Here is a 17,350-nt window from a genome sequence, read left to right as displayed (position 1 = left end):
TCTCCATAGTTAAATGTCTTCGTCAAGGTGCCAGAATCAAATCATCATCTTTCTGAATAGACCGTAATAGATTCTATAGTTCTTATACAAACCTATTAGTTAGAGTTCAGTAGAACATTACTAGGACTTCTTCGCGCCTAAAAGAGTTCTACAACTGTATACCGCCCTTACTGGAACTCACAGTTATAAAGACTATAGGTTTTATGGAACTCTGGGAGTTCGGTATAGCTGCAGAAGAATTCTAACTAATTCGATTTGACTTTAGATGTTCCTCGCTGAATACTTAGATCTCTAGGAGGAACGCATAGAAATCTAAGGAAGGAATAAGTAGAAAGTGAGAGATAAGTCAGAAGAATAGAATACACCTTCTTTGGAAACTCATGTCCTTAATCCTCAAAAGAATCATGGAAACAGTCCGCATATATATATTGCAGAGATGTGGGCAGATGTGGGCTGTGAATCTGAATAGAATGAAGGGTCTGAATCAGAAGGGGTAGGCATGGAATGAATAGTGAATCAGAATGGAATAAATAGGGAGTGAATGAATGACTTAGTATGGCACGCATAGGGATGATCCAGTGAATAATGCAGTGATTCAATAAGCAATGCAAAACATAAATAAACCCGAAATAGTTAGTTGGAGGCATCAGACCATACGTCTGACAGGTTTATTCTGCCGCTATACACCATCTTGCTCCTACTTATTGACTTTTAACAGCCGCCTAACTTCGTATTCCTTAGCTGTTCCTTCTTGCTTGTACGGCCCACTTAGATAGGAAGATCCATCTCTGTTCGTCCCATAACATAAACACGAATAACTTGCTATAAGAGCCATATTTTAAAATAGAAATTATATCACTATATTCGCTATAATAAGCTCTATCGATTAGTACTAACTATAATGCAGTTAGATGTTTAGTAGAGATCTCAATGCCGTAATTTACCTACTAGGATTTTTTTTGTTTAATTTATAACATAGACCTAATTCAGTACTTCACAGTATTACTTCTTCACATCAACTCTCCATTATAGCATATAATTATTTCCAAATAAATATAAAAATTCAAGTCAAAGGAATTCAACAAGTGTTAGATCAAATCCAGATCAAATAATAAGCAAATTAGATCCAGAGCCACTACCAGAGAGCATTATAGAATACTCTTTAATGGCAGTAGCCATTAAAATGGGTAGAATCGTTAGCATAATTTGTTGATCCATTTGGAGGAAAATAAATATAATACTGGGCAATAGAGAGCTTGGGGAAGAGTAGAACAACTTATAGCATCCTTTAGGCTTATATTTCCTTATAAGCTCATCCTTCTGGAGTGTTGTACTCGTCCCTTTTGTATAAAGTCAGCGCAAGTTCGTAATTATTGCAAATCATATTATTTAGAACTCACTGATGTTTGCAGAAAGACTAGAAGAATAAGCCAAGTTTAGCCCTGCCCATATAATCGCTGGAGCGACGCCGACCCTTGTGATGCCAAAATGATTCAAGGATTTCAGAGCGGTTGCCGCCACCGCCGCCTCCGATTCCAGAGCTGTTACCGCCACCAGCGCCGCCTCCCCCAATGCAAGAGGCAGAGTCATTACCACCAACAGAAGCGGCAGCAGCAGCAACATCTTTTCCACTACGGCCAGCGGCGGCAGCGGCAGCAGCGGCAGCGGAGGCGGCATTTCCTCCGCTAGCACCAACGGCAGCGGCGGCAGCATTAGCGGCAGCGGATGTAGCCCCTCCACTAGCACCAGAGGCCGCGGCGGCAGCAGCAGCAGCCGCGGTGGCGACATCCCCTCCACTACCACCAGCCGCGGCAGAAGCAGCAGCGGCGGCGGCGGCGTCATTCCGTCCACTACCACCAGCGGCGGCGACAGCAGCAGCGGCAGCGGCGACATTCCCTCCACTAGCACAAGAGGAGGCGGCGGCAGCGGCGGCAGCAACGGCGGCGACATTCCCTCCACTAGCCCCAGCAGAGGCAGCAGCAGCGGCGGCGGCAGCAGCAGCAGCACTCCCTCCACCAGAGGAGGAGGCGACAGCAGCAGCGGCGGCGGCGACATCCTCTCCACTAGCGCCAGAGGAGGCGGCGGCAGCGGCTACAGCAACGGCGGCGACATCCTTTGCACTACCCCCACCAGAGGCAGCAGCGGCGGCGGCAGCGGCGGCGACACCCCCTCCACAGGAGGAGGCGGCAGCAGCTGCGGCGGCAGCGGCGGCATCCCCTCCACTAGCACCAGACGCAGCGGCAGCAGTGGCGGCAGCAACGGCGACGACATTCCATCCACTAGCTCCAGCAGAGGCGGCAGCGGCGGCAGCGGCAGCAGCAGCACTCCCTCCGCCAGAGGAGGAGGCGGCAGCAGCAGCAGCAGCAGCAGCATCCCCTCCACTAGCACCAGAGGCGGCAGCGGCAGCAGCAGCAGCAACGGCGGCGACATCCTTTGCACTACCCCCACCAGAGGCAGCGGCAGCAGCGGCAGTGGCGGCGGCCCTCCCTCCACCAGAGGAGGAGGCGGCAGCAGCAGCGGCGGCAGCGGCATCCCTTCCACTACCACCTGAGATGGCGATAGCAATAGCAGCATTAACAACAATGGTAGGAGGGCCAGGGGGGGTAGAAGGGATAGGGGTCACTGTAGCGGTGCCAGTCAGGCCAGGCGAGCTGGTAGTAGGAGAAGAGGTACTATTCAGGCCAGGCGAGCTGGTAGTAGGAGAAGAGGTGCTATTCAGGCCAGGCGAGCTGGTAGGAGGGGCAGAGGCAGTCACACTAGCGGTGCCAGTCAGGCCAGGCGAGCTGGCAGTAGAAGAGACAGTCACACTAGCGGTGTTAGTCACGCCAGGCGAGCTGGTATCAAGGGGAGAGGTCTCCTGCCTCTCTTCCAGGGAAGGTGAGTCGGGGTCTGGGTGTGTAACTGGGCCTGCTACTGCTAACTGCATAGTAATCTGCAGAAGCACACTAAGGATATAGAGCGAGAACTTCATATTGGAGATAGTTTAATACTTTTCTTGCTTTTTGCAATATGAATTACCACAGGTGACAGGAAGATTATCTACACATCTTTTATATCAACAAGTAGCGAAATATACTAGCTCTAAGTATGTCATTATGATTAAAAGACATCTATCAAACAAGCCTAGAATCAAAGATAGACCTAAAAGCAAATGCCTTATATTCTCTAGTATCTTCTTGGCGTAAGACACAGCATCCAATACAGAAATGTCATAGCCTCAGGTCCCTTCTACAGTGTTATAAGGTTTCTATGAACTAATCTTGTTTTTGTGGAGAAGACAACCACTGAAATTGTTATAGGATTCATGTTACATCATAAGAATTTAAGGCTAGAGAATGAAGAAAGGTATATTGAACTCAACTTAGAGTTTCGGCTTCCGAACTAAGCCACAATTGCCACCAAGTCATTGGCGGATATCATAGATGCCCAATAGACAATATAAAGAAAGTTAATCTCCCGGTCTCATCATGAAGCTCAGTTCCATAGGGCGACCAAGGCTAGGTCTTAAACAGCAGGCTTAAACCAAACCTAGACCCTATACCCCAGTATTTCCGGAGAACCTTAGTACTATAGCGGAATGGAAGGCTGAACTAAATCATACTCCAACCATAGTTAGTGGGATTACGTATAGGCTGCGTCAAAGCCCACGAATGGATTGGATCTGGGTCGAAGATCTCGTATTATTATGGGTTTATAGGTCGAGGTCTTGTCGCCTCGCATATCTACAGATAAGCTTAACTGGTTAACTCATACCCAAGGCTGCTGGTATGACTGTCAAGTAAATATCTTGAGCGATCGGATTGTAGTATAGTACTACTGAGCCTAGCATCTGCTTGCTTCTTCCACTCTCCAGTCTCAGTTCCCGCGGCCTCCTTCAGAGGTTTATAGCCCTGACTGTAGACTTCCGCAGTCAATGCGCGGCAGACTCTGCGAAGGTGACGGACCTCTGGGTTTCTGGAGATCCTTTAAACCTGGGCATCCGTTAGTGTAATAGGTGCGGTGTTATCTATAAATAACGTTACTAATCCAAGCTCGCGTTAGACAACCTCAATTGATAGCTATTTATAAAATGTCGCAGCCGTATCAAAATCGACTATCTTATTTAGGTAGTATTTTATAGTATTAGATTTGTGGCCAGCAACTTAGTCGCGGACTAAGGAGGGGGCAGTATCTATTCTAATATAACCATTAGTTATAGAGCTTGAGCGGGGTGAAGCACACCGCGAGTCAGGACTCAGAAGTTTTTATATATATTCAAGTTTACAGAAGACCGGTATATTCAACTCCTTTCTTTTAATATTCAGCTAAAGACCTTTTCGATAGTTAGGGATCAGAGCAGTGTATATATGTAATATGTTCTTAATAGTAGCAGCGAATATTAATATTATTATGTAGTTCAAGTGCCAGGAGCTGCGGTAACAAGTTAAATATGAACTATCCTCCTGCTAGATAACAAATCTCTTTCTAACAATAGGTAAGTATGTTCTGCCACATTATGCGATTTCTGACTTACAGCCGAGGCTTCCTATCTTCCGCTTTAGTTGTAAAAGTGTCACAATGGCTGCTAAGGTATGGCAATTTCTGGGCACTGGGTTATGAATAATATAAAACTCCACATGAAGCTAAAGGATGGTGCTAGTCGTCTCGTCTCTATTAAGATACCTATTATCTGTAACACTAGAACAGTCTGACAGAGCATTACCGTCGCCTTCAGTGTCTAGTTCCGAGTCGGTATACGCGCTGCTATCAGATATTGCGCCTCTGTGCTCACGATCATCGCTGCTTCGCATGCCATGTTCATAGCCTAAATCACATGGGACTTCTTTGGTTAATGCCGGAGGTAGAGGCAAAGATATTTTTTTTAACTTTATCCGACATGTCCCTAGAAGTTAGAATTAGGCTACTGTCCGCCTGAAGTTGAATATAATGCCTCATATTAAAAGCGATACTGCTTGATAGGCAGATATGCTAGATTGAGACCCACTGATGTATAGAGACGTTGCTTCTTCGTCCGTAAATACCATGCACAAGATAAGTCACAAGGAATTATAGAAGATCATCGGATGCTGCTATCTGCTTTAGCAGTGGATGCCTACGCGGGCCTATTTTCGAACTAATAACGTTTATATACTATGTACCGCCGTTAGTTACTGTCTGTCACATGGTAAACGTCACTCACGTTAAGGCAATCCTTCTTTATATCTGCATCCATTTCCCAGTGATTTTTCAAAAAGTAAAGCCTCTAAAGTCCTCTAGTAGTTAGTAAGAGTACAATAGGTCTTGATAGAACCTCTAAAGTTTCTTTCGATCCAATCGAACTATAATTCAATATCTACTGAAGTCATACGTCAGAGGAGATGATCTAGATTAAGACGTGCCTCAGAGCAAAACCTGTCAGTATAAGAAGTCAGTGACATGTGACTGAGTAGTATATTGGCAGGCTTAGAACTACCTCACCCATTTCCCTCTCACCGATGCTGCAGAGATATTGGTATTTAACGAGTACTTTATTAGCATTAGTCCGCTATTAAGATGCAGTTTACGCCGCTGGGCATAAGACAGGTGTGACTTGCGGCTATGGCTGTCCTCCTGTGAGGCACATTTTCTCCGGGGGAGGCCCGACTCGGGTATGTCATTGCGTGAAGAACCTTGTTAATGGGGCTGGAGGAAAAGAGACGATACAATACAGCTAGAAAAGAGGGCAGCAGGGAAAAGGCATGCTTATTTATGTCTATCCCAAACGGCCTCTCGCCAATGGATCAGTGCTTTCGTAAACTACTTCATTCCGACGGGCATGAGTACTCATGCGACGGCAGCCCAGTGAACCTCGCTGAGCCACCTCAGGAATGTTAATTCTGGGAGGACTCGCTTCCGCTAGGTCCTGGCTGTATCGCCGTTACGACGCCGCTGGTGTAATCTTAGTTCTGTAAAGCAGCGCATGGGCGTTTCTATTTACGGTTTAGCTTCCGGGGTCTCGAAAATGGCGTCAAGAATAGCCGCTTCTAGCGACTCCGGCACTCAAACGCGGTACATTCTAGAAGTAATAACTTATGTAGAAATTATAAAGAGAGTTCTTAGTACATTAATATTTCCCTTATATATAATATATTCTTAATAATATAGAGATTAAAGAGTCTTAAAAATCTAATATAATAACAATGCGTAGCGTGTAATTTGGTCCACGCTACGGAACTCTGCAACCATCACACGAGGACCAGTCAACAACCCATCTAGTCATCTGTCTTCCCTAACGCCATCGGAAACATCCCGTCTAACAAGCCAGCACTGGACGACCATGGCCAGTCATCCAGTAAGTCTGGAGGCAGCTCGAAATAAGTTAGTGGATCATCGAAGTCTGCTGGCTGGCCTGGAGTAGGTCGTATGTAGCCTTCGAATTGTTGCGATTGGCCAATTTCTGCCAGCCCAGAGTGCATATTGGCATGCCGAGTTTTATCCATATAATCATCTATCCGCTTAACCTGTGTTTTGAGTCGTTCACTGGCGCCGGTCGAGCGGGTGAGTCCTGACTCCATTTGATACAGAAGTGCTGCCATCTCTAGTCTGCTTGTCAATTAGAAAAATTGGGCATAAACCGACACATGATGCTATTGAATGCTTACAGAAGCTTGCGGACTCTTTGATAAGACTTCTCGGAGAGGCTTCCTTCCATGACAGATCCAAGAATAAACCCAATTCTCCCCAAATGGTAAAGCTTCAAGAATTAGTGCATCGTTCATTTAAAGTGGCGGGAGCGGAGAAGTAAAAAGTATGCCGGGGAAGAAACATACCAGCGGGGAGCTGATTGCTTTTAGATATTCAATTGGCACTTTTGTAAACACGCTGAGCACGTTTCCGGCAACCTCGCATTTCTCCTCTACTCCTTGGTCCTCATTTGAAGAAAGAAGGACCATGCTAAGAAGCTGGAGCGTTGCTTGGATATTAGCTGATTGGAACCCAACAATATCATGCTCAGGATCACCAGTGACAGGCCCGGTTAATCGAAGCTGCGACGGTAAATCTGCGAACATGGAATGTACATGCTTCATAATCAAAGGGCCCGGGACGGGGTTTGGGCGAAATAACGACCAGGGGCTCTCATTCTCAACGCGCAAAGTTTGCCGCTGGCCGTCAATAGCATGCTCCAGTACTCGATAGAGATCGGTAGTGAAATTCCACCCACGCATCCAAACAGAGTGTTCATAAGTGTTGGGAGCGGGAGTGGTACAGTCCGCCGATATCGGTGCGTTGTTTTCGAAATGAAGAAAATCGTCATTCACCTCTCTGGGGTAGCGTACATTCGACTGAATTTCTCTGAAACGGACCATGCCTCCCCATACGGTCGCCGAATACACATCTAGTGTATACATAGACCAGAACTAATCTGGCATTAGTTTGACACTGGTGATAGCTATTGCGTAAGCACAGTGACGTACCAGCCTCCGTCGAACTTCAACTTCAACGGCACACAAGTCTTTCGGCCATAACTTCTCATCATGTAACCCTTCCATAATACTTAACGTATGATACATTCCTAGATATTGATGCATGTGGCGGATCTGACCATTCTGGATGGCGGCAATGCTGAGAATCGCACATGCCCTCATGTAGTCAATGCCTCTTGCTGCAGTCAGGTTGCGAGGGATAGACTCCTTAGCTGCAGCCCAGAAAACCTCCGGTGGCGGATGTGAGAGCTGTGATGGTGATCGCTGATTCGAATATAAGGCGCCATCCCTAGCGCGTGCGGAGGCTAAGGCACACATTGCCATTGTTGAGGCAAATAATCCTTGGTCCTCAAGATGCTTTTTGTTCTGGAGGACTCTCAAGAACGATGGTCGATGGAATAAGGGGAATCTGCGACGTACAAGGCGGTTAGTTCAGATCCAACTATCTAGCCTACCCTTTCAAGACACGAAATGAGAGAAGTACATCGGGTAGACAATCTCAAAATACACATGAGCGAGATCCTGCACCACAGAATGGCAGGCGATTGCAAGTGCCTTCCAGGGATTCAACGGTGAATCGGAGCTATAGTCCTGATCCTTGGTTGCCAAGGCATTATCGACAACTGTCGATAGTTGACCAGTCACGCCAAACTGAAGAGTATCTTCCGAATGGGCTGGTCGAGAGGAGGTGGCGGCAACTCCGACTTCGCCATCCTGTCGACGTGCAGGCCCTTCACGGGCTCCTCTATGACCACCCCTTCTCCGTGACGGACGCTCATATGTACAGGGTACATCGAAATCCACACAGTTCTGACAGGGTTCGAGGGGGCCTCGGGCTTTCGTGCATTTTATGCTACGTCGATGGCAAAGGTCACCTGGGCGCTATTAGAGCGAGCCCATTGGGAAAATGAGGGTGTAACGCACAAGCCCTTGAGATACGCTGAACTTTTCGGGAGCGCTGGGACATCTGGACCACTTCCACGTGATTGTCGCCTGACACGATGCGGTACAGAGTGTCTACATCCAGACTTCTGCATGCGGAGGTTTGCCAAAGGCCACAATGTGATTATGTCATGTGCAACATCATAACTTAGTTAACTAGTGACGGTCCCCGGCGCCCCACATACCTTTTAAGGTTCCTAGAGAGGGTCATTAGCCTCGGCTAACGCCATAGGCTGCTTGCTAGATGGAATGTTGGGGCCTTGCCCCATACAGCTTTGGTCCACAATGACCGCAAAGGACTAATATCCATCAACAAGCCACTCTCTAATTCCATACAACATTTTTATATGTACACAAGGAGTTAAAAGTCCCACTGTCATGATTTTTGCTTATTACTATTGCATCACCATTTGTTGTTGAACTCCTTCCCGTTCACATAGTTGACCATCTCGTTTACTGCAGGCAGGTGGTTCCTATCTCCTCCGAACTGCATACCCTGTCGCATCACCTTACGATAGTTCTTGCCCGGTGATATTTTTCCCAAGACATATGGCTGCCGAGTCTCAACCCGGGTAGGGACGGGAATAGAACGGCCCACGATTGCTTCCATGCCCTGCCATGCGAAGGTGATAGCTTCCTTTGCGGAAGCCGGGATACCTGCTTGGTCCAGCGCCAGAATCTTCGTGTTAGGGTAATGTGCTTGTATATACCGTGTGATGTTGGGGTTATAAGAACCGCCTCCGCACATGAAGATCTCGTCAATTGGGAGGTCCTTAGGGGCATAGCGGCGGTAATGGTCGACGATGGCCTGCGCGGTGATGCGAGTGACGGTAGCAACGACATCATCTGGACTAAGTCCTTTGGATTCTGCCTTGCGAATGAGATCGAACGCGAGAGTATCTCGGAACACCTCGCGACCAGTAGTTTTCGGTGGGTCAAGCCGGAAGTATGGGTGAGTTTGAAGAAATTCATCTACCAGATCCTGATCCACTGTGCCGCGGGCGCCCATCTCGCCGTCCTTATCATACTCCCGTTCGCCGTTGGTGTAGTGTCGGACAACGGCATCGATAAATACATTACCCGGGCCTGTGTCGAAATCGTAGCAGGCATCAGGGCCTCCCCGGGAATCAGGCGGAATGAAACAGACGTTAGCAATCCCGCCAATGTTTTGGCAAGCGCGCAACTTTGTCGGGTGGTGCAGGAGCAAGGCATCGAAGAAAGCAATGAGTGGTGCTCCCTGGCGACCCGCTGCTTGGTCACTGACTCGAAAGTCGGTCACAGTAGTGATTCCTGTGCGGGAGGCAATAAACGTACCCTCCGCCATGGTGAGAGCACTGCGGACCTCGCCCTCTTCAGGCATAGACAGAAGCCAAATGGTTTGACCGTGGGAACCGATGATGTCGATGGACGAGATATCGACATCGTATTGTTGACAGAACTCCTTGACAGCCGCTGCAAACGTCTCACCGAGGATGACATTCACCTCGGATAGCTCAGAAGGAGATGTTTTATTGTGCAGGATAATATTCATGACCCGTTGCTTGATTGTTTGTTCGAGGGGGATTTCACCATACTGTTGGAAAGACCCTAATAAGCCAGACTGAGCGGGATTTGCGCGACGTGTGACATTAACAGACCTTAAGAAGCTCGAACCTCATGGGTGAATCTGGCGTTTCTTGTTGGAAATGACACAGAGCACAGTCGATCCCATCCTATGGTTACGTAGATAAGCTTTCAGACTCCCTAATTCCTCGCTGTTCGATCTTGTCTGCTTACCATCGAAGTACCACTATTCAGCCCCAGGACGGTTAGGTCCAGGGAGGGGGACAGGGAAGGATTAGGATCCATATTATCGCAACGCAGAGACAACTCGGAGTGACTGGCTGTCAAATTGCCTGTCAGAGGAGGGGGGTCGCTGTGGGAATAAATATATGTGTCGCTGCCGTAGTTCACAGCATTTCCGCATTGTTGCCTGAATGCCTCACGCTGAGAAAGGCGATGCTGAGAGAGCTACACGGCTGTGTAATTGAACCGCCTAGACGCTTAATCGGTTACGCGCCTAAATGGCTAAACGGCTAAATGGCGCCACTTCCACAAAGTTTGGTTCGACGTGTGAATACTCAGCTCTTCCATGTGGTGCCGCTGAACGTTCTTTTCCACGCGTCTAAATGCCTAAACGCCTAAACGCCTAAACGGCTCCGCCACTCACCAAGCCTGGTGCGATGTGTGAATACTCGGTTCTTCCATGCTGCCGCCGAAGGTTCTTGCCACAGTATTTCCGGTCGTCCGCACGGCGTCGTTCTCGTTAGGTTGTTAGGTCAGATCCGGCATGTCATTTCTCGGGTTGGCGAATTCAGGGATGAAATCTCGCCGTCCGGTCATATCATAGGCCGCGTTATAAATAGTCCGACCACAACTGGTTGGGCTACTTTTGTGATTCAACGAAATTGGAAACATAATAAACTGATAGTTTCATTTTGTGTGTTTCTGCGTGGCCACGAACATGGGGTATGCAACGTTTTGGAGGCTGTTATCCCCAGGCCAACTCAATGTTACGATTCAGGCTTTTTCTCTCGTTTGCATATTCTTCGAGGGATATGATCAAGGTGTCATGGGAGGCGTTAACGCCTCTCCAAGATATGTTACAGAGGTTGGAATTGGCGAACCGGATGGTACAGTAACCGACACCACCCATCAAGGAGGCATTGTTAGCATCTACTACCTTGGATGCATTTTCGGTTGTTTCGGAGGTGGCTGGCTGGCCGATCGGTTAGGCCGTATCAATGGCCTCCTGATCGGTTCCTTGTTTGCGCTCGTGGGAGGGGCTTTGCAAGCTGCAGCTCAGAGTTCAGATTTCATGCTCGTCGCCAGGGTGGTGACAGGCGTTGGCACCGGTGGTATGCCCGCCTTCCGTACTTAGACCTACTGGGAGAAGCTGATCTGGCTAGCATTGACTGGGATAGCACCAGTACTGGTATCAGAGACTTCAAGAGCCGATCACCGCGGAGCCTTCCTAGGATATGTCTTCATTGCAAATTGTAAGCGCCAGACATCGCATGAAGCTCCTCCAGAATATGCTGACAAGATTGTCTTGAAGATCTAGGAATCTCCGTCGCATACTGGCTGTCATTTGGCCTTGCTTTCATAAATAATGGCTATTCGGATGTTCGCTGGCGCTTTTTGTTGGCGTTTCAGTGCGTTCCAGCACTCATCATCCTGCTTTTCATTAAGATGCTTCCGGATAGTCCGCGTTTCCTTGCATCTGTCGGTCGTTATGACGAAGCTCAGGAGGTTCTTAACAAGATCCGTTGCCATAGAGCGAGCCAATCAGAGATTGACCTCGAATATAAAGATATTATTGCGACAGTGCAAGAAGGCAAACCGAGCTCGCCCGTTCAGTTTGCCAAAATATTGATTGGCAAAGGAGGAAGGCCCGGCGCCAATCTGGGCCGACGCGCCTGGCTGTGTATATGGCTCCAGATTATGGGGTCTTGGACTGGAATTACGGTAAGTGTTTCGAAGTGTGAAGTTGCGTAGATGGACTAGCTAATACATTCTCACCTTGACAGGCCGTTACAGCATATTCTCCTGTTCTGCTAAGCCAAGCCGGCTACAGCGAGCTGACCCAAAATGGACTTGCCGGGGGATTGAATACGATCGGTATTCTGGGCACTATCATCAGTGCGCTGATCGTAGATCGGATTGGGAGGAGAAAATGTTTGATGCTTGGCTCCACCATTCTATTCGTCGTCGAGCTTGTGGTAAGTGCCAAAAGCCCGTCTAAGCAAGCTGTTCCTCTTTGATTCTAAGATGTATCCTCTCCAGGCGGGATCTGTCTACGAGGCGTCCATTCATCAGCCGGATAAAGCTGATCAGTTTGCCCCCGCTGCTGTTGCGATGCTGTTTCTGTTCAACCTGGGATATGCAGCGACCTGGGGAACCGTCGCTTTCTTGATACCGACCGAGATATTCCCCTCTGACCTCCGGGCTCAAGGTAATGGCTTTGGTATCACCGGCTGGGCCGTTGGTGTTGGGATGACCACACTTGTCAACCCCATAATGTTCGGAAGTATCGGAAGCCGCAGTTACTTCCTCCTCGCTGGATTGAACCTTCTGTGGATTCCAACCGTTTACCTATTCTACCCGGAGACCCGCAACCGGACTCTGGAGTCCATTGAAAATCTGTTCTCGACCTCGAGCCCATTTTATTGGGATATGGAGAGGGCTTATCGGCTGTGCATGGATAGGAAGGTGGAGGAACATGTCGATGAGCAGGCCATGAAAGTTGCGGGCCACGATGAAGCCCAGCAGGAGTTTCTCGAGACCATTCAGAATCGAGTGTAAAGTAGAGTATATTAGGACCTGTGAACAGATACCAGCTGATGTACTTGGGAGAATTGCCTTGAAAGCTTGACGGTATGAATATTGGGATTTCTAGCCCAGAAAAAATACCGGGAACACGAAACAATTAACTATGGGTTCTGGTGAACGCCTGTCTTATGAGGAGTCTCATCCCCTGCAGAGGACGGATGCCGCTTGGCGACAGGATGAGCTTCATCATCGTCAGGTACAGATCGCCGGCGCGATTGAATCGTTCGACGCGTGGGACCCATCGATATCCTACAGAGATTCCAAAGGTACTAAGGCTTACAGACAACCACCAGCGCTTGATTTCTGAAAAAAGTCAGATGACTACCATTTAGAAGATTGTATGCACTGACTAGGATTCATGCAGTGGTGTTCAGGTAAGGTTCAAAGTTCTCCGATCTTCCAAGCGATATCGTATCGTAGCGTACTTGAAGCCACCGTGGCTGTGCAGACTACTTCTCGCTCACTAACATATGCCATTTCATCTAGCCATCTTCTGCATTTCTAAGCATTCGTGCAAGACATGACCATAATACAAACAAGACACTTGAGAGTCCAAGATTGAACGGCGGTAGAATTTCAACTCCCTGCGCTTGTGCTATTGCTCCCACTGTGAATGGTAGCACCGCAGCTCCTGCCCCGCCAACCGCTGATGCGAAGCCAATGGAGCTCACATGTAATGCCCGCGGGAGGATTTTAGTGACGACCACTATTATAGATGGGAAAAGAGGCCCTAAGAAAAAGCCTTGCAATGATACTGCGATTATTGCAGCATAGAAACTTGGCAACAACCAGAAAGCTGAGCCAAAGATAATCACAAGTAAAGAGTAGGCCTATTGTCAGAGTTCGTATTATATCAGTCAAGGCTGGTCAGAAATAAATTTTGAAGCCATAGTTTTTCTTTGTTGACAACTATGAACAGGGAGGAAGCCAACAGCTGAGGGAGTGCTCATGGGGCAAAAGAATCGTACCGTTACTGCCAATGCTTGTCCGAGCTTTGAAGTGACGAATCCAAGAAGGATTCGACCGCAGGTAAGACCCAGCCAAAACCCTGTAACTGCCATGCCACTAGCAAACGGGCCTCCATGACGGACTCTAATCATATACGTTACAGTCCAACCGCCTATGGCAACTTCGATTCCCATGTAGACAAGGAGAAAAATGGCGCACGTCCAAGTCACCCATGCATAAGGCTTATGGAATAAAGCATGTCGCAAGCCACCACGGTGGCTTTCCTCTGTATTCTCGCCGGCCTGAATATTGTCTGGCCCAGAATCCCAAAAGGCGGTAAGACAGACGACGGCTTCAATGGCAGCACAGACAGCCTGATTGATGATTAGCCATTATTCTGAGGCAGGTTGAGAGACATACTAAAATGTTATAAAAACGGAACCATGGAGCATTGGCCTTGCTCACAAGCACTGTCGCAATTAGCGGGCTGATCATTGCCCCAACCCCATACAAGCCATGCATTACGCCGAGTAGCTCATTGGATTTAGCCATAGCGCCCACCCAAGCGTTCCATCCCGAGTCAGCCAGTCCGTTCCCTACCCCTCCAATTGCAAGAAAGACCACGAGAACAGGGTATGGTGGGTGTGTAGTGACAACGACGAAAGTGAGCAAATGGCAAAGTGAGTGGATACAGGCAATCCCACGCCGGCCTAATCGCACATGAATTTCGTTGTTCAGTATGGCGGCAAGCATATAACCACAGACAGGGGATAGAAAGAGAAACGAGACAGTTGTGTGGGATATGCCGTAATATGCTTCGAACTATTTACATTGTCAGGTTTTTCGATGTCGTCGTCTTGCAGTTCACTTACGTATGGAATGAGCGGCTGTTTAAGTTAGTCCGATGCCGTTTATTGTTTCTATCATTTGGAATTACTTACCCCATATGCAGCGTCATTTGCTCCCATAATTAAGAATGTCCAGTAGACCGCTAGGACCTTCAATGATAGCGATTGGAGATGAATCCATCGCTGCTGGCGGCTTGACGGCTGCCTCACGCCTTCTGATGACGCTTGTTCAGGGTCGCTTCGGAGTAGTGGGCTTTCAACAGTCGCCATGCTGAACGGGGCAGATGGGCCATTGATTGCCTCAGGATTTGGCTTTTCTTTGTATTTAGCTAGATCCTGTAATTGGGCGGAGTGGACAGGCGGGGTTGCAACGCTGGCAATCAGGTGACCGTATCATGCCCCCATTGTGCGGCCTCACCGTCAGCTTCCAAGATTCTGGCAAATTTTCTCGATATAGTTCTCGAGAGGATACGATTTTTCTTTCCACTTGTGCAAATATTGGGGTATTTTCCACGCCGTCAATAAAGTAGGCCGATTCCTGGTTTGGTGAACTAAAAGCAGTCGACGGCTCTGCGGTACCAAGGCTGTCCCTGCTACCAAAACGGTAAAAGTGCATGGCTATAACTGCGTGTACCTGGTAGCCAGGTCAAACCTGTTGCACGCCCACCGGTGCAGATATGAAGGACAGTAGCCCAGCAGGGTAGACGAAGATAAAAGGCAACCACGGCCCACATTGAGAGAATATCTGCGTGCGGTTATCTAATAGGCCATACCCATCACGAATAGGATGGCCATGATGATGGAAGAATTGAAGGATAAGCTCCGCTAGACCTTGTATTGGGAAGAAGCCATGGAGATTGAGGGAAGGCTTCAAGCTGCACCTGGAAGGCATACAGTTAAGCTACTTGCCAATTTGTTTCACATGTGGACTATCATGTGTTGTAGCCTAGGAATCAGATTGGCCTTGCGCAAAGACCAACTACCATCCTTTCTCTATATTGCCTTCCCAGACGGAGCCGTGTACGTGGATAGATAACGTCAGTCTTAGGGAATATCAAGACGCCAAAAGAGCGAAAACCATACATCTGTGTCAGCCACACTTGGGGAAGGCGGAGAGAAAGGGGAGTGACAGAGCTAGACGGTTGTCCTGGGCTATCCCGCAGCATTCAATTTTTGACGTCCATCATTTTCCAGACGAATTTTCAGCTTTAGGTTCGAGACTGAACATTGGGCATGTATGGTTTAGTTTGGTCTGTATCCCTCAAACAAGGAAAGGCGAGTGGGGGAAGACTACTCGAGAAGAATCTCCCGACAGAGTATTATATTCCGGCGTTCAAGTGCGTGTATTGCATGGCTAAATTATATTGATGACTGGGAAGAGGAGGTTGGTATTATGACCTGGCTGGCTTTCCAATTCTTGTCTCTCACTAGAAGCCAGGCTTGCTATGCAACTGCACTGCAGATGTATCAACTCTGGCGTAACTGTAGCAAATGTGCGCCCTAAATTGACGTTCCAGCGTGCTATTGAAGCATATTTCCAAGCACAATCGCTAAGACAATATTGACGACGAGCTAGACTTATGCTCGTCTTGTTTTTCGTCGCTCTGGACTTTGCAGGATGTCTGTCTGTGTCCTAATATGATGTTGATATCTCGAAACTGGGGCCCCTTCAAGATGCTGCTGGTAGAATCATCACACTGGAAGAGCTGGCTACGCTCTCTACCATTGTTTTTATCTATCTTGGGGATTCCATCAAACTGTTATACAGGTCTCCAACGCCAATTCTTACCGATGTGGTCACAAACTACCCAAAGTCCGCAGCCGTGCTATATCAGCTCTTTTCCCAGACCCATTTCGGAAATGGACGCGCCAGTACCTGCACTGTGATTATGATACGGAGAAATTTTCGGAACTGCAGTGGAAGACGAGCAGAAGCGATCATGACAGCTCTGGGTGTTGTGGAATGGTTCAGATCCACCAAGCAGCAGAAGAGTGATGATAGCTCATTCTAGAAGTATAGCAACTAAGCTTTGTCGAGTAAGCCGCTCGCAATTTAGGGCCAGAGCTTGCTCTTACCGACAAAAATATTGGATCACCGAAATTTTCACAGGATTATTTGCCTGGCGCTAAGGCAGGTTCCATTTTGCCACTCGAGAAGCCAGCAGGAAATACCAGACCAGATTACTACCTTTGTTTCCTATAGCAGTGAGCGAAGATCAGCGGCACCGGGTGTTTGACCGGTGGTCTTTCTTTCCTTCTGGTTAAATTTTGATGCAGGAGGCCATCATTGTCGGGCGGAAATTTCCGACAACAGAGCTGTCTTTCGTCCTGGTATTACTGCGCAGGTCTATTTGCAGTCTAAGACGAGCAGAGTGCAGAAGAGCCCGTGTTGCTAGAAGAATGGCTTGATACACAACCGGATGAGTTGTGTACTTTTGCCGTCACTATATCCATGACGCTGGGACACGCCTACCCCTTATTAAAGTAGACAAGCTTTGAATACATACTGGGGGCCTTGCACTTTCCTGCTGAGGACATATGTGGATTGATTCGTACTACAAGTGGAATCTTAGTCTCCAAGCCGTATGAATCGGGTTCTGATACCGGTGCTTGTGGACACCTTGGAGATAACGGGAAAGATAATAAGCTGAACAGTGAGAATCCCACGGAAATCAGCTACTGAGGGAAGGGCTGCATGAGGCAGAGGGCTCTTATCAAGCACCTCCACTGCCAAATACCTCGGTGCATAGATACTTCGTCGGTCTGTTGTGGCTATTATGCTGGCGGGTGGCAAATGGC

General features: G+C 48.2%; 6 protein-coding genes across 6 annotated transcripts; 2 read left to right on the top strand and 4 right to left on the bottom strand.

The window, feature by feature from the left end:
• Positions 1-1,008: 1,008 nt before the first annotated feature.
• On the bottom strand, positions 1,009-1,591 carry BDV59DRAFT_186940 (uncharacterized protein; the record flags this gene model as incomplete). The annotated part of the gene is made up of 2 exons (XM_073691118.1): positions 1,009-1,340; positions 1,401-1,591. Coding segments are annotated over 2 exons (427 nt in total), but the record flags the coding sequence as incomplete, so codon positions are not given.
• A 4,500-nt stretch (positions 1,592-6,091) lies between these two features.
• On the bottom strand, positions 6,092-8,524 carry BDV59DRAFT_186937 (putative C6 transcription factor). The gene is made up of 6 exons (XM_073691117.1): positions 8,367-8,524; positions 7,927-8,317; positions 7,434-7,851; positions 6,789-7,376; positions 6,621-6,712; positions 6,092-6,561 (listed from the first exon to the last, which is right to left on the bottom strand). The coding sequence occupies exons 1-6, from the start codon at positions 8,407-8,409 to the stop codon at positions 6,231-6,233; spliced, it is 1,863 nt and encodes a 620-aa protein (XP_073544070.1). The 5' UTR covers positions 8,410-8,524; the 3' UTR covers positions 6,092-6,230.
• Positions 8,525-8,681: 157 nt separating this feature from the next.
• BDV59DRAFT_186932 (UPF0075 domain protein) lies at positions 8,682-10,366 on the bottom strand. The gene is made up of 3 exons (XM_073691116.1): positions 10,161-10,366; positions 10,022-10,096; positions 8,682-9,957 (listed from the first exon to the last, which is right to left on the bottom strand). Exons 1-3 carry the CDS (start codon positions 10,230-10,232, stop codon positions 8,788-8,790), a joined length of 1,317 nt encoding a protein of 438 aa, XP_073544069.1. The 5' UTR covers positions 10,233-10,366; the 3' UTR covers positions 8,682-8,787.
• A 158-nt stretch (positions 10,367-10,524) lies between these two features.
• Positions 10,525-12,794, top strand: BDV59DRAFT_120537 (putative MFS sugar transporter). The gene is made up of 5 exons (XM_073686787.1): positions 10,525-11,281; positions 11,333-11,422; positions 11,482-11,891; positions 11,954-12,145; positions 12,210-12,794. The coding sequence occupies exons 1-5, from the start codon at positions 10,888-10,890 to the stop codon at positions 12,726-12,728; spliced, it is 1,605 nt and encodes a 534-aa protein (XP_073544068.1). The 5' UTR covers positions 10,525-10,887; the 3' UTR covers positions 12,729-12,794.
• Positions 12,761-14,868, bottom strand: BDV59DRAFT_186929 (major facilitator superfamily domain-containing protein). Its single transcript, XM_073691115.1, has 5 exons — positions 14,645-14,868; positions 14,576-14,590; positions 14,124-14,525; positions 13,724-14,077; positions 12,761-13,585 (listed from the first exon to the last, which is right to left on the bottom strand). Exons 1-5 carry the CDS (start codon positions 14,819-14,821, stop codon positions 13,238-13,240), a joined length of 1,296 nt encoding a protein of 431 aa, XP_073544067.1. The 5' UTR covers positions 14,822-14,868; the 3' UTR covers positions 12,761-13,237.
• Positions 14,869-16,028: 1,160 nt separating this feature from the next.
• On the top strand, positions 16,029-17,307 carry BDV59DRAFT_186928 (uncharacterized protein). Its single transcript, XM_073691114.1, has one exon. The coding sequence runs from the start codon at positions 16,190-16,192 to the stop codon at positions 16,436-16,438; it is 249 nt and encodes an 82-aa protein (XP_073544066.1). The 5' UTR covers positions 16,029-16,189; the 3' UTR covers positions 16,439-17,307.
• Positions 17,308-17,350: the final 43 nt, after the last annotated feature.

Source organism: Aspergillus ambiguus, assembly GCF_047715705.1.
Source record: "Aspergillus ambiguus strain CBS 117.58 unplaced genomic scaffold BDV59scaffold_44, whole genome shotgun sequence".
Lineage (NCBI taxonomy): Eukaryota > Fungi > Ascomycota > Eurotiomycetes > Eurotiales > Aspergillaceae > Aspergillus > Aspergillus ambiguus.
Note: the sequence above shows the minus strand (reverse complement) of the source record. Positions and strands in the feature narration are given on the sequence as shown.